Source organism: Halichoeres trimaculatus, unplaced genomic scaffold (assembly GCF_033239565.1).
Source record: "Halichoeres trimaculatus isolate MK-OKI-2021-1 unplaced genomic scaffold, fHalTri1.1 fHalTri1_scaffold_9, whole genome shotgun sequence".
NCBI lineage: Eukaryota > Metazoa > Chordata > Actinopteri > Labriformes > Labridae > Halichoeres > Halichoeres trimaculatus.
In genome coordinates, this window is record NW_027437188.1 from 33,939,053 (window position 1) to 33,957,695 (window position 18,643).

Sequence of the window (18,643 nt, forward strand, 5' to 3'; positions counted from 1 at the left end):
ACAGCAGGAGGAGACATGCGCGTGAACAGATTAACTAGAGAAGAAGAAGAAGCACCAGAAGAGCCGTTCCCGCCTCTTCCGTTACGTAGCCAAGATGGCGGTCATTGGGGGTGAGAAATGTCTAGTGGTCCTCACTCAACTTTCTGACCGTTTTGGCTGAAGCTGAGTAATTAAAGTGCCCTTCGTTTTCTTTTCATACTGTCAGTGTGAACGCACCGAAACTTCCAGAACAGCGAGAACAGAAGTCCGCGATATGAGACACAGCACCGGACTGTTTGACACAGTTACCTGAATATCAAAACATCCGGTCATTTTCTCCGTGTGTGCTCGGTAGTTTTCCCCGGGTCTGCTCGAAAACTTTTTTTCCGGGTCTTCTCGGTAGTTTTCTCCAGGTCTTCCCTCTTCTCCGTTATTAACCCCCGGTATTCTCGGTGGTATCCTCTAAGGTGGACTGAGGAGTTTGTGATGGAGGACTCCGGAGTGTTTCGCCGTCAGACCGAGCTGATCCTGCAGACAGCAGTGGAGTCCACTGTGTCAATCCTCGGTCTGAGACACGGTCCAGACCAGGACCAGGAGCGGGTGAGCTGAAATAACATTTAAAGAATTTTTATGCATTGAGAGGATAAGGTATCACCATCACTGTCTGACAGACAAGTGGTCCTCCTGGTACCAGTTCTTGAGCTATGCCCTTGTTCCCACCATTTACTAAAACATGGGTTTAAAAAACTCACTTTAAGTACATATGAACTTGTGTATGTGTGTGTGTGTCCTCAGGCTCGTCTGGCAGCTGTCCTGCAGGCTGCGAGCAGAGAGGCCCTCCGTCAGATCTGCAGGGTGTTCAGAGAACTGACTGTGGGTTTGCTGAAGGAGAACAGAAACCTGAGGGATAAAGTGGAACACCTGGAGTACAGACTGAGGTCAGAGGTCAAGGAAACTGCACAGACACAGTACAGGATCAAAGAGCCAGGTAGGTTTCAAACTTCCTGCACATTTCAGCATAAAATGAGACCACTATGAAACCTGGGTCATAGTAAACAAAGGCCCTGTAGTGAGTCAATAATTGGTCCAGTCGCCATAGACACTGTCAGGTCTAACACATGCTTAAATTTTCTCTAAGGAAATCAGAAAGTCTGTTTTTGACATGATAAAAAAAAGTCAAAGTGGATTTACGATTAATGTTTTTATGCCGCATGTTAAATAAAGTGGGTTACTTCCTGTTTTTCAGATGGCCCCACCCACTCCCTGGACATCAACCAACCTGCAGCCAACCCCGCTGCCCTCGCTGCTGCCATCCTGAAATCCACCAAATCCAGACGAGGCAGAACCGGAAGAAACCCTCAGGTTCCTCTGGTTATTATCAGCCAACCGCTGCCTGGACCAATCACAGGCCAAAGAAACCAGAAAGGCCCCTCCTACTCTGCGGAAGAACTACTTCATTCCAACACTGGTGCTAATGCTGATGCAAACTCGTCTGATGCTGCAACAGAAACCAACAAGATATCCACAAATTCTCATTCAGCACCAGATGAAACCCAGAGTGCTATGACATCACTTCCTGTAGCTAATCAGCCAATCCAGAATCCAACAATTTGCGAGGACACACCACCAGTAGAAAGGGAGCAAACTGACACTGTAAGTGGTAAAGGGTGTGTTAATTATTAATTAGCAGGTCAAACAGGAAACAGGAAAAAAGTCAAACAGGGACAGATGATAAGGGTCAAACATGGCCCAGGGAAAAAAAAGGTCAAACGGAAGCCAGGCAGAAACGCATCAAACAGGGACCTTTGAAGAAGGTCAAATAGGGACAAAGGAAAATGGTCCAACAGGGAATGCAGGAAAAAAGGTCAAACAGGGACCAGAGGAAAAGAGGTCAAACATGGACCAGGTAAAAAGGTCAAACTGGGATAAGTGAAAGAAGTCAAACATAGACCAGGGAAAAGGTCAACAGGGACCAGGGATAGAAGGTCAAAGATTAACAGGGAAAAAGGTCAAACTGGGACCAAGCAGAAACAGAACAAACAGGGCCCGTTGAAAAAGGTCAAACAGGGACCAAGGAAAAAGGGTCTAACAGGGACCAGGGAAAGATGGTCGAACGGGGACCAGGCAGAAACACATCAGACAGGGCCTATTGAAAAAGGTCAAATAGGGACAAAGGAAATGGTCCTTCAGGGAAAAAGGTCAAACAGGGACCAGAGGAAAAGAGGTATAACAGGGACCAGGTAAAAAGGCCAATCAGGGATATGTGAAGAAGGGTCTAACAGGGACCAGGGGAAAAAAAGGTCAAACAGGGCTCAGGTAAAAAAAAAAAAAAGGTCAAACTGGGATTAGTGAAAAAGGTCAAACAGGGAGCAGGGAAAGAAGGTCAAACAGTAGCAAGGAAAAAGGTCAAACAGGGACCAGGGAAAGAAGGTCAAATAGGAGCAAGGCAAAGATCAATCTGGGACCAAGCAGAAACAGAACAAACAGGGCCTATTGAAAAAGGTCAAATAGGGACCAAGGAAAAAGGGTCTTACAGTACCAGGGGGAAAAAAATGTCAAACAGGGACCAGATCAAACAGGGCCCAATTAAAAAGGTCAAACAGGGACCAAGGGAAAAAGGTCAAACAGGGACTAGGGAAAAAGGTCAAACAGGGACTAGGGAAAACAGGTGATCATCAGCAGAACTCTTCAACCTGGTAGGGTGGCTTTGATTATCCTCTGGCGTGACTCTGGTTTTTTTTGGAACAATTGCAGTTTTCAGGGGTCTGGACCAATCAGAATCAAGTGTTTAATACAGCAGGATGGTTCGTTAGAAAGGCAGGTGATGATAGTCCATCAGGAACAGCTGGTCAGAGACGTCATGATCTACAGAGACACCGTGAGGATAACCTTTGATCTCATCTCTGTTCACCTTTCAGAGTGCAGTTACCAAGAGCCACCAGGAGGGACACACAGCGCCTGCAAGACATCCAGGTGAGACAGGTGAGTCTTTCAATCAATCTTTATTTAAGTGCCAAATCATGACTTAATCCTAAAACAATTTCCAAGAACATGAACAACAACTGTTCCCTGTTTTTCTGCATAAGCCTCTGTTTATTGTTGTTCAGGGAAGGAGGAGGAGCACGATGAGGAGGTGAAGAAGGAGGAGGAGAGGAGGAAGCGACGGGAGCGATACAAAGAGAAGAGATATTTCTGTGAGCGCTGTGACAAAGGTTTCCACCAGAAGCACCAGCTGAGGAAACATGTCTCCAGTCACACCAAACCCTTTCCCTGCACTTCCTGTGACAAAGGTTTCTTCAAAGCCTCAAGTCTGCAGCGCCACCAGCTGGTCCATCAGCTGAGCGAAGCCCGCCAGAACGACCCTGACCACCTGCTGTGCTGCGACCAGTGTGACAGGAAGTTCAGCCGGCTGCGGCAGCTGCGGGCGCATCAGATGACTCACCAGCTGCAGAAAATGCCGCTCAGGTGCAACGTGTGTGAACGCAGCTTCACCTCAGCCGGTTCGCTCAGGTACCACCAGATGTCACACGCCCAGGTGAAGCCGTTCACGTGCAACTGTGGGAAGAGCTTCACCAGGAAGAAGAGTCTACAAGAGCACCAGACCATCCACACCGGCGCCAGGCCGTACTGCTGCCCCACCTGCGGGAAGACCTTCTCCACCACCGGGAACCTGCGCACGCACCTGAGGTCTCACTCTGAGGAGCGGCCGCACAAGTGCAGCGAGTGTGACAAGGCCTTCAAGAGCAAGATGGGCCTGCTGCAGCACCGACTCGTTCATTCAGGGGAAAAACCCTTCACCTGTCCCACCTGTGGACTCAGCTTCAGCCTCAAGTACAACTTCCAGAGACACCTGCGCCTCCACAACGGGGAGAAGCCATACAGGTATGCACACACCTCAAGTCTCCTCCAGGTCTGTACCTGTCTGATCTGCTGTTTGTTAAAGTGTGTCTCCTCTGCTCTGTCCTCTCAGGTGTGAGAAATGTGGGGAAGGCTTCACAGGTACCTGGGCTCTGAAGACCCACATGCAGGTTCATGGTGTGGAGAAGACTTTTATGTGCGACCTCTGTGGGAAGACGTTTTTCTACAACTGTCAGCTGCAGAAGCACCAGCGGCTTGTCCACCAGGACAAGGTTCAAGAGCGGGTGGTGAGGAGGCGGCAGGCGGTGGTGAAGCCGTTCAGTTGTGCCACGTGTTTGAGGAGCTTCAGCACCAACGCTGCACTCAAGATGCACGAGAAGAGCCACGCAGAGAACAAAGAGTTCCCCTGCAACACATGCGGGAAGTCGTTCCACCTGCGACACCTGTACCTGTACCACATGAGGCAGCACAGCGGCGACCGCCCGTACGTCTGCGGCATCTGTCAGAAAGGCTTCTTGCTCATGGCGCAGTTAAAGCAGCACGAGCTGCTGCACACTGGGGTCAAACCTCACAGGTGTGACCAGTGCGGGAAAGAGTTCAGGACGCCACAAAACTACCACCGCCACCGCTTGGTCCACACAGGGGAGAAACCGTACGAGTGCACTGTGTGCAGCAGGAAGTTCAGGCAGTCCAACCAGCTCAAGTCGCACATGCAGATCCACACGGGCGTGAAGCTGTACACCTGTGAGCACTGTGGGCAGGGTTTCTCCGACTCCCGGCAACTTAAGAAGCACACCTGTGGAGAGGAGTGTCAGGGGACTGAGTCCGGCAGCAAATGCAGGAAACAGAAGAGCTTTTTGTCATGGCCAGAGAGTTTCACTAACGAATAACTGATCCCTCAGTGCTGCCAGAGATTGGCTTTGCTTAGCATAACATGATTCAGGGTCTGTATCAAAGGTCTGACCACTCAGACAATAAACTGATTTTCTTCCACTCCTCTCATTCTGTTCAAGACAAAAAATTCAAAAATTGGTTACTGTCACTTTAAGGTGTTCTATACCTGTAACAGTGTGATGACAGAGATGCATTTATGATTTTCTTAAGGACTGATTTAGTTCTTTTTTTTCTTTCCTTTATAAACTAAAAAAAAAATTCAGCCTATCACTGCATTTGAATATGCCAATAAAATATATGAAATAAAAGGTGTGTGTTTGAATACTAAGATATCAATCTCCCAGCTCTCGCATTGGGCTGGTTTGGGTTCTTCTGAAGGACCTGTTCACTCAAATGGTTCCTGGTATTAACTGTCCAACAAAAAATTGGACAGTTCACACATTCACAGCTGTAGTGTTGTTATACCGTCATCAAAGAAAAAAAAATGTCCATGTACCTGATCATTTCATAACAAAAATGCCACAATGGCTTCCGAAAAATCAGTAATGAGGCTCTGTTAAAGTCTAGAACACAATCTCATTTTGGCGACTTTTATTTTGAAGGCTTCTCACTACTGGGCGGTCTAGCGCATGCGCTCTGTATTACAACCCAGTTCAAGCGGGTTTCTCTCACACTCTCAGTTGGGGGTGTTTTTCGTTGTTGTTGTTTGTTTGAGATGATTCTCCAGAAATGTAGGCGTCTACAGACCCTTAGATAAAAAGAGCCAAGGTGAGATCATGTCAACATTTGTGTTTTCTGTTAACTTGCTCAAGGGCTGACGGTTTGAAACCCTACGGACCGACATTAAAGTTAGCATCGCGAAGGCCTGCCATCTGAAACTAGCTGTTAGCCGTAACTTTTAGCTCCAACTGTAGCTGTTAGCTCAAACTGTTGCTGTTAGCTGCAGCTATTAACTCAAACTGTAGCAGGTAGCCATAGCATTAAGCTCGAATTGTAGCAGTTAGCCGTAGCTGTAAGCTCATACTGTAGCTGTTAGCTGCAACTGTTGTTAACTCAAACTGTAGCAGTTAGCCGTAACTGTTAGCTGCAGTCCTGCCATTGAACAGTTGCATGACTCTATTGATGATCAGGCCTGTCAGCGGAGTGCTTCCTGCAGGTGTCCTGAGAAAACCACAGAAGAAGAAAAGGCTGGAGGCTGGCTCCAGTGTCAAATGTGGAGATGGAGGTGGCCCAAAGGGGGGGAGCTTTGTCCCTAGATGACTGCCGATGTCCTGTGTGTCTTGAGATCCTAATAGAGCCTGTGACACTGCCCTGCATACACACTTTCTGCAAGGTAACACACACACACACACATGGGCCTGTCACGATAACAAGTTTTGCTAGACGATAATTTTCCAAAATATTATTGCCGATAAACGATATTATTGTCAATATTATTTTGATTTTTTTTCCATTTTTTCATTGATGTAATTATGATAAATGGGATAATAAAGTGAGTACACCATATCAAAAGCAAGAAACTTTAATTTCTTAAGAGTATTTAACTGTAATTAAAAGGTCAGGATCTTTTAAATAAAATAAATCAAACAAAAAATATAATAAACTTAACAAACAAGAAAGAGAAAAAAAATACAATGAAAATGAAATGGACTCTCTTTTAGAAAAAAAATACATGTCAATGAAAATAATTAATACCAATCAAAAACAATAAAACATAGACCCTGTCTCTAAAGAAAAACGAAACTCCATAAAAAAAAACAACAATAAAAACTATAGCCTAAATAAAAGGGAGTTTCTACAGTTCCTGAATTGTTTGTAACATGTACTTTTTCCCAGTCAATCCGTACTGTCTGTCAAACATTTTTTACATTTCTGGCTTTCAGCCGTATTGAAGGGCTGCATTTCTTTGGCAATGTAGCTGTCTTTGAGTGCCACCATTTGGCGCTTTTATTTCTATTTACTTTGCAGACCAAAAGCCTCAGTAAGAGCGGACTGTCAAAGAACAAGGCTCCGCTGCACCTCCCCTTCTTCTTCTTCGTCGCCACTATTTTCAAACAAATGTGACATATCAGCTCGTTGGTGTTCATGAGCTCACACTTTGTTCATTCTGATAAAAACTAAATATTCCCACACTTGGACTGTGGCAGGCGGCTTAAGAACTGTATCTTTGGTGCCATCACTCATATTAGCGCGTGTTTCCTCCTTACCCCTCAGGACGCTCGCTTCAGCTCTCTCCGTGTGTACGCGCGAGCAGCCCCCTCGCAAAAGATGCCAAAGATTGCATTTTTGACAGATGCTCACTCCGCTACAAATCCGCTAAATCCGCTACAGAACCTATGCACCCCGATGTTTGGAAAGATAGACGTAGTGAGCCATCTTCTCATTCAGCCTCTTTTGTCGAAAGAGAGGAGGAAAACAAACATGCATGCACGTGTCAGTTTATCGAGGCTGGCAAACTTACTGAGGACGTTTTTATTTAACGTTCGGTTAATAGATTTATTGATTATCATGACAGGCCTACATGTTGTACATTTTCAGTCATCCCCGCCACAGTTATTCTGCAGACTTGAAAAACATCTCAACTGGACTGTGAAAGGAGAATGTGTTCACATGGTCTCGTGTGGTCTCCTCTTCTCTCTCATGATCTCCTCTTCTTTCCCCCTCTCTCTCTGGTCTGTGGTCCAGGAGTGCTTCTTGCAGGCGGTGGACCAGGCGTCCCTGCTGTGTCCTCTCTGCAGGAAGAGGATCTCAGTGTGGTGTCGTAAGAATAGCAAAAACAACACGCTGATTAACCAGCAGCTGTGGACCAACATCCAGAAGGCCTTCCCTGACCTGTGTGAGAGACGCCTGAGAGGACAGGAGGTTAGCGAGGATGAGCCTGCAGGTACACACACGCTAACACACTTTGTTTCATTTGCGGGTACCAAGAACGAGAGTTTTATGAGAGGGAAAAGGCTTCATTCAAACTCCACTGTGGTCTGTTGTTATCTACCAGTCTGAGCCTCAACACGTCCAGGCGCAGCCACTTGTGCCTGGAAGGGCAGACTGGTGTGAAATAAAGTTAATGTCATGAGGGGAAAAAAAGATAACAAACACAGTGGATACATATTCCTTTACTAATGTGTCCCCATAAAAAAGTGAGATAATGAGGCTTTCCAGCAGCAGTACAGCAGGATTTCATACTCTATACCTTACACTTGAAAAAAATGACATAATTGTTTCTCTGTGTGTGCGTGTGTCTGTGTGTAGTCTCTGTGTGTTTTCCCAGGGTCAGTGAGCCTGGAGAGGTGAGGCAGGAGTATGAGCAGGAGGTCATCAAAGTAAGTCTGTCCTCCACTGAGACTCTAACTTTGACAAACCGTCATCAGATCTCAGCTGCTGAGTGAAAGTGTTGTTGTTACACGATCAGCTGACAGAGGAGCGGCGTGTGCTCGAGGAGGAGGAGAGGAAGGCCAGTGAGGAGTTGATCCAGAGACTGCTGGCTGAGGAAGAGGAGGAGCTTCTGACAGAGACGAAGAGGAGGGAGGAGGATGAGAGGCTCGCCAGACTGCTCAGCAGCCAGCTGGTTAGTGCAACTCCTCCCACTGTCAAAAAAACATCAGATCAAATGACCACCACCTGTCCATCACATGCGTTACTCTCCTCCGTCTGTGTGTCTGTGTAGAACTCTGCTGATGAATCTCAGGGGGACAATCATCCAGCCGAGGTCACACCTGCCAAAAAGAAAAAGAAGGAGGTCAGCGCTGGTCTAATTGAGAGGTAAGTTTAAAAAAACCATCTACACAAACAAAACAGGATTCACACAAATAAAAAACAAGATTCCCATTTACAGAAACAAGATCAACACAAACAAAACAAGATCCAAACAAGCAAATCAAGATCCACACAATCAAAAAACAAGATCCACACAAATGAACAAGATTCACACAAACTAAACAAGATCCACACAAACAAAGATTGCCACACTCAAAACAAGATCCACACCAACAAAGATCTGTAGAAACATAAAACAAGATCCACACAAAAAAAAAACAAAATCAGAAATACAAAAAAACTAGATCCACGCAAATATCCATGCTCAAAAAACAAGTTCCACATATACCAAAAAAAAAAAAAATACACATGGATTAAAAAAAAACAAGATTCACACAAAAAAAGAAACAAGATCCACAAAAACTAACAAGATCCAGAGACACGAATGAAATTCGCACAAACAAAACAAGATCTACATTAACAGAAAAAAAAACAAGATCCACACAAAGATCTGTAAAAACAAAAAAACGAGATCCACTCTCACAAAACAAGATCCGTGCAAACAAAAAGCAAGATCCACATGGATATAAAACAAGATCCACATAAACCAAATATGCAAATATCCATGCTCAGAAAACAAGATCCACACATACAAAAAACTCATGGATTAAAAATAACAAGATTCGCACACAAAAAAAAAACAAGATCCACAAAAACAAACAAGATCTACATAAACAAAAAAACAAGATCCACACAAAGATCTGTAAAAACAAAAAAAGAGATCCACATAAACAAAACAAGATCCCCACAAAGATCAACACTCACAAAACAAGATCCACACAAACAGAAAACAAGATCCACCCAGATAAAAAACAAGATTTGCACAAACAAAACAAGATCTACTTAAACAAGAAAACAAGATACCAAAAACCTAGTACCACACAAAGATTTATGCTCACAAAACAAGATCCACACAAACAAAGATCCGTACAAACCAAAAACAAGATCTTCAATAACACAAGATGTTTAATTTTATTTCCTTCTGTTTCAGGTTCTTGTCTCGTCCCTCTAAAAGCAGCTCCTCAGACTGTATCTTCGTTGCAAACAAGGTCTGTTCACACTGCAACAGTTTGTAGACAGGAAGTGTTTTATTAACACCCCCTTTGTTAAATTATTAAATGACTTTGATTAACAATGTTTTAGAAAGCTGAGTCTAGCACCTTGATCTGATTACTATCGGACTCAAGAATCAGGACCCACTGAAACAGGACTTATATGACAACATGAAGATTTTGTGTTGAAAAGATCTCAAAAACATCATGCCCCGATCAGAAGTTATAAGAACAGATGAGAAACAATGTACTTTATTTCAGAAACAGAAAATGCAGAGCAGCACTGTGAGGTCAGGTGTGAATGAGAGAGGACATGAATAATATCAGATTAATCCAGTGAGCTGCTCAGCTCTCTATGAGTGGACTAATGTTGGGTCACTGAACTTCTATCACGATACAGAACTCACTTTGGTCTTTGTTGCAGGAGAACATTCGGCTCAGTGAGGAGCTCAAACTGGAGCTTCATCCAGCATCTACCTCAGCGTCTGAAGAGCAGCCGCTCCTCCCCGCCAGCCTTAGGGGTCACCTGACCACAGAGGGAGGAGCTTCATGTGCAAAGAGAAAAAGCAGGGACCTGGGAACAGCGGAGGAGGAAGACGAGGCAGTGATGGCCACCAAACGGGTCTGTGTCTCATCCCCGGCGGTGCTGCAGGGTTTAGCTGAGTGGGAGGAAGAGCTGCTGAGCAGACGGCAGCAGGAAGAGGAGGACCGGCGACTCGCTCTGCTCCTGCAGAAGGAGCTGGACCAGGAGGAGCGGCAGAGAGCCACTGACAGACGTAAAGGAAGCTCAGATGCTTACCTACTCCGCCAGGACTGCAGGAGCAAGGAGGAGGATGGCAGAAAGACTCGACGCTCCGCCTCTGCCTCCTCCGCCGCCTCCTCCCCCTCCCCTTCTTCCTCATCATCCTCCTCTTCATCCACCTCCTCCTGCAGAGGCAGTAAACAGAAAACTCTAAAGGAGATGTTCTCCAGTCTGAATAACTGACCTTTGACCTTTCTGCTGTTTCTTGGATTTGGTTTGTTTGAGTTGAGCTGGAGGTCATTCAGTCATGTGACTGGTCCAGCTGCTCCTGGCAGGAAGTGAGGTCAAAGGTGGGTAGGATTATCAGGTTTGTGAGAGGCACAGGGTTTCAGAGTGAGATATCAACACCCACCATTTGCTGCTCACGTTACCATGGTAACATAACTGCGTGTGGATGTCAGCGCCAATCTAAAGGACATCATGAGGTGGAGCTTTGTTCCCTCATTGGAGCCTCGCCGTCTGCGCACAGTGGGTTGTTGGCATGTACATGATGATGCGGGTTATCGCTCTGTGCACACACACATTTTTTTTAACTAACATTATAACTTTAGTTTGTGAGCTTTGAGGCCAAAACATCTCCATGAGTGCTGCTGCATGCTCAGGTTTGTCCTCAGGAGCCTCATTGGTCATCCCATCTGTCAGTCATGATGTCACTGATTCACATAAGTTGGCGTGATCAGATTGATAATTTCATAAACATGTTTGACAGTCTGACTCGTGTCCAATCCGTTACCACGGAGGAGGCGGGGCTTATATACTGCAGACAATCAGCAGGGGGAGCTCTAAATGTTTTGGCCTCAAAGTGACACAACTTGCGGTGTCTGTTTTAATAAACAGTTTTTGGTCAGGAGTGAAACATGATCCTGACTTTCTAAGTTAAGTTTTTGTTTGACACTAACACCATCACAGAATCATCAGACCATGACTGAAAGCAGCGTTGACATGTTTCAACCATCAGTGATGTCATCATCTTTTTGACCAATCACCACAAGCTTCATGTTAAGAACTCTTCAGTAGAAATAAACATCTTTACAGCCTGGTTCAGAAAACTGTAGCTCATATCTCTTTGTGGCAGCTGTATGGCTGAATTTAGAAACAGCTAACCTGCTAACAGCTGATATAGATATAGAGTCGCAGGAGGTTTGGGGGGCGTGGCCTCTTTGACGGACATATGACGCATGTGTCTAAAGTTTGTCCTGATTGAAGTTTCTGATGGTTAAAACTCAAAAAGAGCAAACAGACTGATCACCACAGGAGCTTTTTATCCTCAGAGGCCACCATAGCTTCTCCAGTTCAAGCCTCCCACTATTCTCTATCAGCTCTATGTAAAGAACCTTGGTGCCTGTGGGGGGCGCTGCTGAGTGTGACTGTAAACTCTCCACAAATAAAACTTTTCTGAACACTGATACAGAGATTTTCTTCCAGTTGATAAAACTGATTTATCAAACTTTAAACCAAATGGGTTTGGAACAGTTTGAGCCTATAACAGTCTGTTAAAGTCTATTACAGTCTATAACAGTCTGAGCCTATTACAGTCTATGATAGTAAATAAAAAAGTTTACAACAGTCTATAACAGCCTATGGCAGTCTGAGCCCATTACAGTATTTCACAGTCTAGGTCTATGACAGTCTATAACAGTCTGAGACTATTGCAGTCTGTTTAAGTCTATTACAGTATATAACAGTCTGAGGCTATTGCACTCTTTTACTGTGTGTTACAGTCTATAACACTATTTTATAGTCTATGACAGTCTGAGACTATTGTAGTACGTAAAGTCTTTAACAGCCCATTAGTCTGAGTCTTTAACGGTATGTTTCAGTCTAAAACAGTGTAAAACAACTTGAGTCTATTACAGTATATTACACTATATAAAAGTCTATTATAGTTTATAAAACAGTCTATAACATTCTATGGCAGCCTGTGCCCAATACAGTATATAACAGTCTAGGTCCAGGTATGGGCAAACTACGGCCCGGGGGCCTCATGCGGCCAGTTAAACATTTTAATCCGGCCCACCGAACTTGAAAAAACTAGATGAATAAACCTTGTTAATGTTTTATTTTCCCTGCAATTCTGATGTTTTCCCACTAGATGGCACACTGTAGATACGTTGGCTTTGTTGAGGTGAAGCGTAGGCCTATTACTCCACGTTTGCACTTTACCCTCTGACCCATCAGCCCTTCTGTAAAGATGAACGGACCTGAGAAAAGGAAAGTGGACAAAGAATGTCAAGTGTTCAATAAGGAGTGGACAACTAAATATTTTTTCACTGAACACCGATCATCTGCTGTTTGCCTCACATGCCAAGAAACTGTGGCGATTTTTAAAGAGTATAATATTAGCCGTCACTTTGCCACCAAAAAAGACAAAAAAAGTCTGTTTTTTCGTTTTTTTAATTTTGTTTTGAAACAGAATAACGAAAGAACGAACCATACACGTATTAAAAATCCCATTATAATTCCATTCGCTCATATTCTAATTTTAATTTAAAAACAAAATTGAGTAATGCGTTTTCCGATTTTGGATTTTACAACGGATATGGAATAAACGAATGATACCCTGATAGGTTACCAAAGCACTCCATCCATCTGCTCCTGGTCCGGCCCCTTTGGCAAATGTTAGAACCCATTGTGGCTCACGAATCAAAAAGTTTGCCCACCCCTGGTCTAGGTCTGTAACAGTCTGAGTCTATTACAGTATATAACAGTCTACAATAGGCTATAACAGTCTAGTCTAAACCTATTACAGTCTATGACAGTCTCTTTGAGGTCTTTCAGTCTAGGTTCAGAGCCTACCACAGCACTGAGACTGCGCTGCTAAAAGTAAGCAACGATCTACTTTTGGCTTTGGACAGTGGTCTTCTTTCTGTGTTCGTCTTGCTCGATTTTTTGGCTTTCGACACTATTGATCATCGCATTCTTCTTTGAAGATTAGAGAGTCTTCTTGGTATCTCAGGAAGCGCTTTAGCTTGGCTTCGATCGTATCTTTCGGATCGACATCAGTTTGTTCTTGTGAACAACGTCTCTTCTTCGCACACGAGGGTGCAATATGGAGTTCCTCAAGGTTCAGTGCTTATATTGAGGAAACACTCCATAAACCTTCACTGCTATGCAGATGACACTCAGCTTTACTTGTCAATGAAGCCTGAAGAAACCAACCGCTTATCTAAACTTGAAGCATGCTTCAAAGACGTAAGGTCCTGGATGAGCAGAAACTTCTTACTGCTGAACTCAGAGAAGACTGAAGTCATTGTTCTTGGACCCAAACATGTCAGAGAAGTTTTCTTGAACAACATCGCCGCCTCGGACGACATCAGCTTGGCTTCCAGCACCACTGTCAGGAACCTGGGAGTTCTTTTTGATCAGGACCTGACATTTACGGGTCTAGACCTGTAAATGATTTTGTAAAGTGTCCTGAGGTAACGTTTGTTATGATTTGGCGTTATACAAATAAAGATTGATTGATTGATTGATCCATAACAGTCTGAGTCTAAAACAGTCACAATCTATTACAGTCTATAAGAGTCCAAAACACTCTGAGTGTATTACAGTTGGAGTCTTTGACAGTCTGTGTTTATAACAATCTGAGTCTATATCAGTCTGAGTTTGTTTCAGTTAATAACAGTTTAACAGTCAGAGCCTATTACTGTCTATAACAGTCTATAAACGTGTTTTACAGTTTATAACAGCTTAAACCAGTCTGAGCTCATTACAGTCTATAACAATCTATAACAGTCTTTACAAGTGTACAGCAGTTTATAATGGCTTAAACCAGTCTGAGCCTATCTTATGGCCTATTATTATATATATAACAGTCAACAATTGTCTATAACAGTCTACAATAGTCAATAACTGTCTATAACAGTCTGATCCTATAGCAGTCTGATCTTATTATAGTCTTTTACACTCTATAACGGTCTAAGTCAAAATCTGTAACAGTCTTAAAGAGTCCATAACAATCTGAGGTTGAAACAGTCAGAGCCCATAACAGTCTACAACACTCTGAGTCTATGGCAGTATGTCACAGTAATAACAGTATAACAGTTTATAACAATCTAAAACAGTCTATAATAGTTAATAACAGCCTAAAATGGTTAAAAAAAAACTCTATCACAGTCTGTAACAGTTCGCGTTATAACAATCTAATACAGTCAAAGTCTATGACATTCTTCAAGACTCCATAACAGCTAAAGTTTGTAACAGCCTCAAATAGTCTACAACAGTGAAAACACTCAATAAAAGTCTGTAATAGTTTACGTCTATCACAATCTATTACAGTCAGAGTCTTTTAAAGTCTTAAACAGTCTTTAACAGACATTAACAGTTTAGCAGCCTGAGACTCTAACACTGTATAACTATTTTAAAGAGTTTTAGTTTTAATCCTAACTACTATCCTGAGTAGTTTAGCGTTGGTGTGTGTGTGTGTGTGTGTGTGTGTGTGTGTGTGTGTGTGTGTGCAGAGAGCTTAATAAAGATCTGAGTCATGGCGTTTCCTCTTTTTTGTTCCATTTTCACACAACAGATTTATTTCAGACACCGTGAGCTAAAGAGACAAAAACCTCCTGATGCTTGACCACACAAACACTCCTCAGCTGAACGGTCAGTCGTGTTCAGACATCAGACAGGGTCAAATGTTGCGTTTAAATGTTGGATGTTGATACCTCAGGTAGGCAATGTGTCACAGCGTCAGGTAAAGGTGTGTCAGGTAAAGGAGGATGAGACTGCTCTGGAAGGCCTGGTTAAAAAGAACCATGAGAACTCAATGAGACTTGTTCAAACTATGACATCACTGATTGATCTTATTAGTGGGTTTCAGTCATGTGACTTTTTCATCTTTAACTAGGTAATTAACTACTAACGTTTAAACATCCACAAACCACAGTTTGAATCCAATCATGTTTCAGTCAGTGTGTGTGTTTGTTTGTGTGTGTGTTTGTGACAACAGAGGAAGAGGCTTCTAGAATGCTTTTTTGGGGGAGCTTTGACATAAAATATAATAATATATATGAATATATATATATTTCAACTTTGGATATAAACTCATCAAAGGTTTCAAACACTGGCTGTTTTCGGAGGACTTCCTGTTTCCATATATGTCCGTGGGCGGGGCTTCCCATCTTTATAAAAGTCCAACAACACCAAAACACACCAGAGTGTGAGAAGCTGATCTTCAGGGTGAGTTGCACACACACATACACACACACACACACACACACACACACACACACACACACACACACACACACACACACACACACACACATGCACACGCATGCACATGCACACACAGGCACACACAGGCACACACACTCCAGCAGATTCACAAACACATAGACAGTAGCACACCTACATACACAAAGACACACGCACACACACACACACACACACACACACACATTCAGACCCTTATAAAGACACACACACACACACAGAAACACACACACCAAAACACAGACACATACACAAAAAGACACACATACCAAACACACACACAGACTTACACAATGACAAACTAACACATACACACACACCAAAACAAATACACACACAGACAAACACAATGACAAACATACAAACATACGCACACTGACAAACACACACCTAGACACACACACACACACACCATGACAAACACACACCCACACTCCCGCAGATGCACGATCACACATAGACACACAGACAGTAACACACCTTCAAAGAGAAAGACACACACACACTCAGACCCTTACAGACACACAGAAACGCACAGAAACACACAAACACAGAAACACACACCAAAACACACACACACACAAAAAGACAGAAAAATACACAAACAATCACAGACATGCAAAGACACATACATTCATGGACACACATAAACACACACATACTTAAAAAGACACACACACACACACACACACACACACACACACACACACACACACACACACACACAGAAGATCTGAGCTCACAGCTAATGACATGACAGATGTGTGTTTCCAGGTGTTTGCGATGCGTCGGCCTGTCTCTGGTTCCCATGGCGATCGTCTGCATGCTGTCCAACATCCTGCTGCTGCTTCCTGAACTCAAGATCCACTTCCTGTTGGAGGGTCATGTGACCAGAGAGGCTACTTGGGCCACAGGCTTGTGGGGGTCCGGCCTTCTGGTGTGTGTGTGTGTCTGTCTGTGCGTAAGAGAGCACGAGTGTGTGAAGGTGTGTGTGTGTGATTGCTTGTGTGTGCGTATGTGTGACTCATGCCCATGACTACAAAGTCACATGTGTGTGTGTTCATGTGTCTGTGTGTTAGTGTGTTCCTTATGTCCCCTGATGTTCCTTCAATCAGCTGATCGAGGTTTCTGCTGAAGAAACAGTGTAGCTCTGATCACACCTGAGAACAGTCACAGGAAACCAGCTTCCCCGCCAAAATAAGACACCTTACCATGTTCTGATGTTTGTTTACAGGTTTTATTTGGAGCGCGAGCGTTTGTGCGGAGCAGCAACACCAAGGGCTGCTGTGCCTTCAGGACTCAGGTGAGACCCACAACAACTCACCTGCTGACTCAGTTTACCTGTGACAGGAACCAATGAGAAAACACAGGTGTTACGTGTGTAACAGGTGATGCTCTGTCCCCAGATGCTGTACCAGGTGGGATCCTCCTGTGTGTGTGTGTTGGCTGCTGGGTTCTGCTGTCTAGTCAGTGCCACAGGTCTTACCCAGGGACCGCTTTGTTTGTTCAACTCCACCTCAGGACCCACCTGGGGGACCCCTCTGCAACCCCACCCTGACAGGTGACACACACACACCAACACACACACACACACACACACCTGCTGTAGTGTAGCAGGAAGTGTGTCTCTGTTTCTGAGCTGACACTGTGTCCCCCTTCTCTTCATCAGCGATGCGGGTTATCTGTATAACCGGACTCTGTGGGTCGGGGTGTGTCTGGAGCCCAGAGGAGTGGTCCAGTGGAATGCAGTTCTATTTGGAGTGATGGGGGGCGCCAGCGGGCTGCAGACGCTCCTCTGTGGAGCCAACATCCTGAACTCGCTCCTGGGTCTTATCCTGGGACGGGGTCTCCATCAAAACAAGGTCTTTGTCTAAACCAGCTCCACACACACACACGTACACTTCATTAGGGGCTCAGATCGGCTTTCAGGGGTTAAGACCTCCAGGGTACCTTAAGGAGACCCTAAGGATTGGGATTGGGGATCTGTAGCCTCTGACGTTTTTTCAGGTGTTTCAGATCATTAGCTTTAGCTTGCACTGTGATTGTACGTCCAGCAGGGGGGGGCTAGAGTCACCCTGGTTTTCAAAGATAAACAGAGTAAATCAGAGGTCTCAGATAATCCTGCTCTGAAGAAATGCTGAGTCATCATTTGAGCAACAAAAACTGTTTTGCACCAGATCTGTTAACCGGAACTATTGCTAATGGTTCATGGTCACCATTCTTTTAATTTCTTTAGCTACGTGTCACATGTTTACAGATAAAACTCTGTCTTAAAACAAAAACTAACTTACCTTTGTGTTTGCGTGTCTCACAGGTCACTCCAGTTTCAGTCTAAGAAGTCATGATTGAGCGGGACAGCTGTGGTTCTTTTATTTTGGCGGGGTCCAGATGCACTTTATGTTAAAAATGATGAAAATCAAATGTTTTATTAAAAGCTGTTAAATTGTTTAAATTTCATATATTCAGATGTTTAGAGCTTTTTAAATGAATCCATTTTAGAGTATTTATTTATTAATATAAATTTATTTATACTGTTGTTATTTCTTATGACTGATTATTAAAAATGATTAAAGTGAAGTTTGTCTTTGACCTTTATTGAGTCGTTGCATTGTTAAATAATTTTGCTGACACAGATTAAACTAATATTTAGAAGCAACTTTTTTTCCTCCAGCGGATCAAAACTTTAGTAACTCTGAGATTCTAGGCAGGTTTTGATTTTTGGTGCAGCTGGTCCGATTTACTCATCAGGAAGAACTGGACCTGCACAAAGACAGACCTGAGACAAACTCTGGAGAAGTCTCTAAAATGTATTTCTGTATTTTAAATAAAGTCTGTCACCAAATAAACAATGAACAGACAGCAGTAAACTAGTCAAGGTAAGTGAAAGTAACCTGTCTGCTGTTTTATTTTTGAGGGGAGAACAGGGAGCAGAGGTCTGATCCAGGAAAGAGTTCATCTTCAGGGGCGTAGCTACAATTAGGGAAACACAGGCAGTTGCCTGGGGCCCCATGATTCCCAGGGGCCCCCAAAGCAT

The 18,643-nt window shown here is 43.9% G+C and overlaps 3 protein-coding genes across 4 annotated transcripts; all 3 read left to right on the plus strand.

Moving 5' to 3' along the window:
* The first annotated feature begins 48 nt into the window (after positions 1 to 48).
* Positions 49 to 5,012, plus strand: LOC141798176 (uncharacterized). Of its 2 annotated transcripts, none has more exons than XM_074679996.1 (6): positions 49 to 579; positions 775 to 967; positions 1,226 to 1,632; positions 2,898 to 2,961; positions 3,087 to 3,861; positions 3,950 to 5,012. In XM_074679996.1, the coding sequence occupies exons 1-6, from the start codon at positions 466 to 468 to the stop codon at positions 4,725 to 4,727; spliced, it is 2,331 nt and encodes a 776-aa protein (XP_074536097.1). In that variant the 5' UTR covers positions 49 to 465; the 3' UTR covers positions 4,728 to 5,012. The 2 variants fall into 2 exon arrangements, with proteins under 2 accessions (XP_074536097.1, XP_074536098.1); XM_074679997.1 differs by having other exon boundaries at positions 2,898 to 2,952.
* Positions 5,013 to 5,367: 355 nt separating this feature from the next.
* rnf168 (ring finger protein 168) lies at positions 5,368 to 11,800 on the plus strand. The gene is made up of 8 exons (XM_074678642.1): positions 5,368 to 5,499; positions 5,862 to 6,064; positions 7,417 to 7,615; positions 7,981 to 8,051; positions 8,141 to 8,296; positions 8,396 to 8,490; positions 9,536 to 9,593; positions 10,021 to 11,800. Exons 2-8 carry the CDS (start codon positions 5,951 to 5,953, stop codon positions 10,579 to 10,581), a joined length of 1,254 nt encoding a protein of 417 aa, XP_074534743.1. The 5' UTR covers positions 5,368 to 5,499; positions 5,862 to 5,950; the 3' UTR covers positions 10,582 to 11,800.
* Positions 11,801 to 16,369: 4,569 nt separating this feature from the next.
* On the plus strand, positions 16,370 to 17,975 carry LOC141798058 (transmembrane 4 L6 family member 5). The gene is made up of 5 exons (XM_074679837.1): positions 16,370 to 16,546; positions 16,844 to 16,912; positions 17,016 to 17,170; positions 17,279 to 17,471; positions 17,924 to 17,975. The coding sequence occupies exons 1-5, from the start codon at positions 16,370 to 16,372 to the stop codon at positions 17,942 to 17,944; spliced, it is 615 nt and encodes a 204-aa protein (XP_074535938.1). The 3' UTR covers positions 17,945 to 17,975.
* Positions 17,976 to 18,643: the final 668 nt, after the last annotated feature.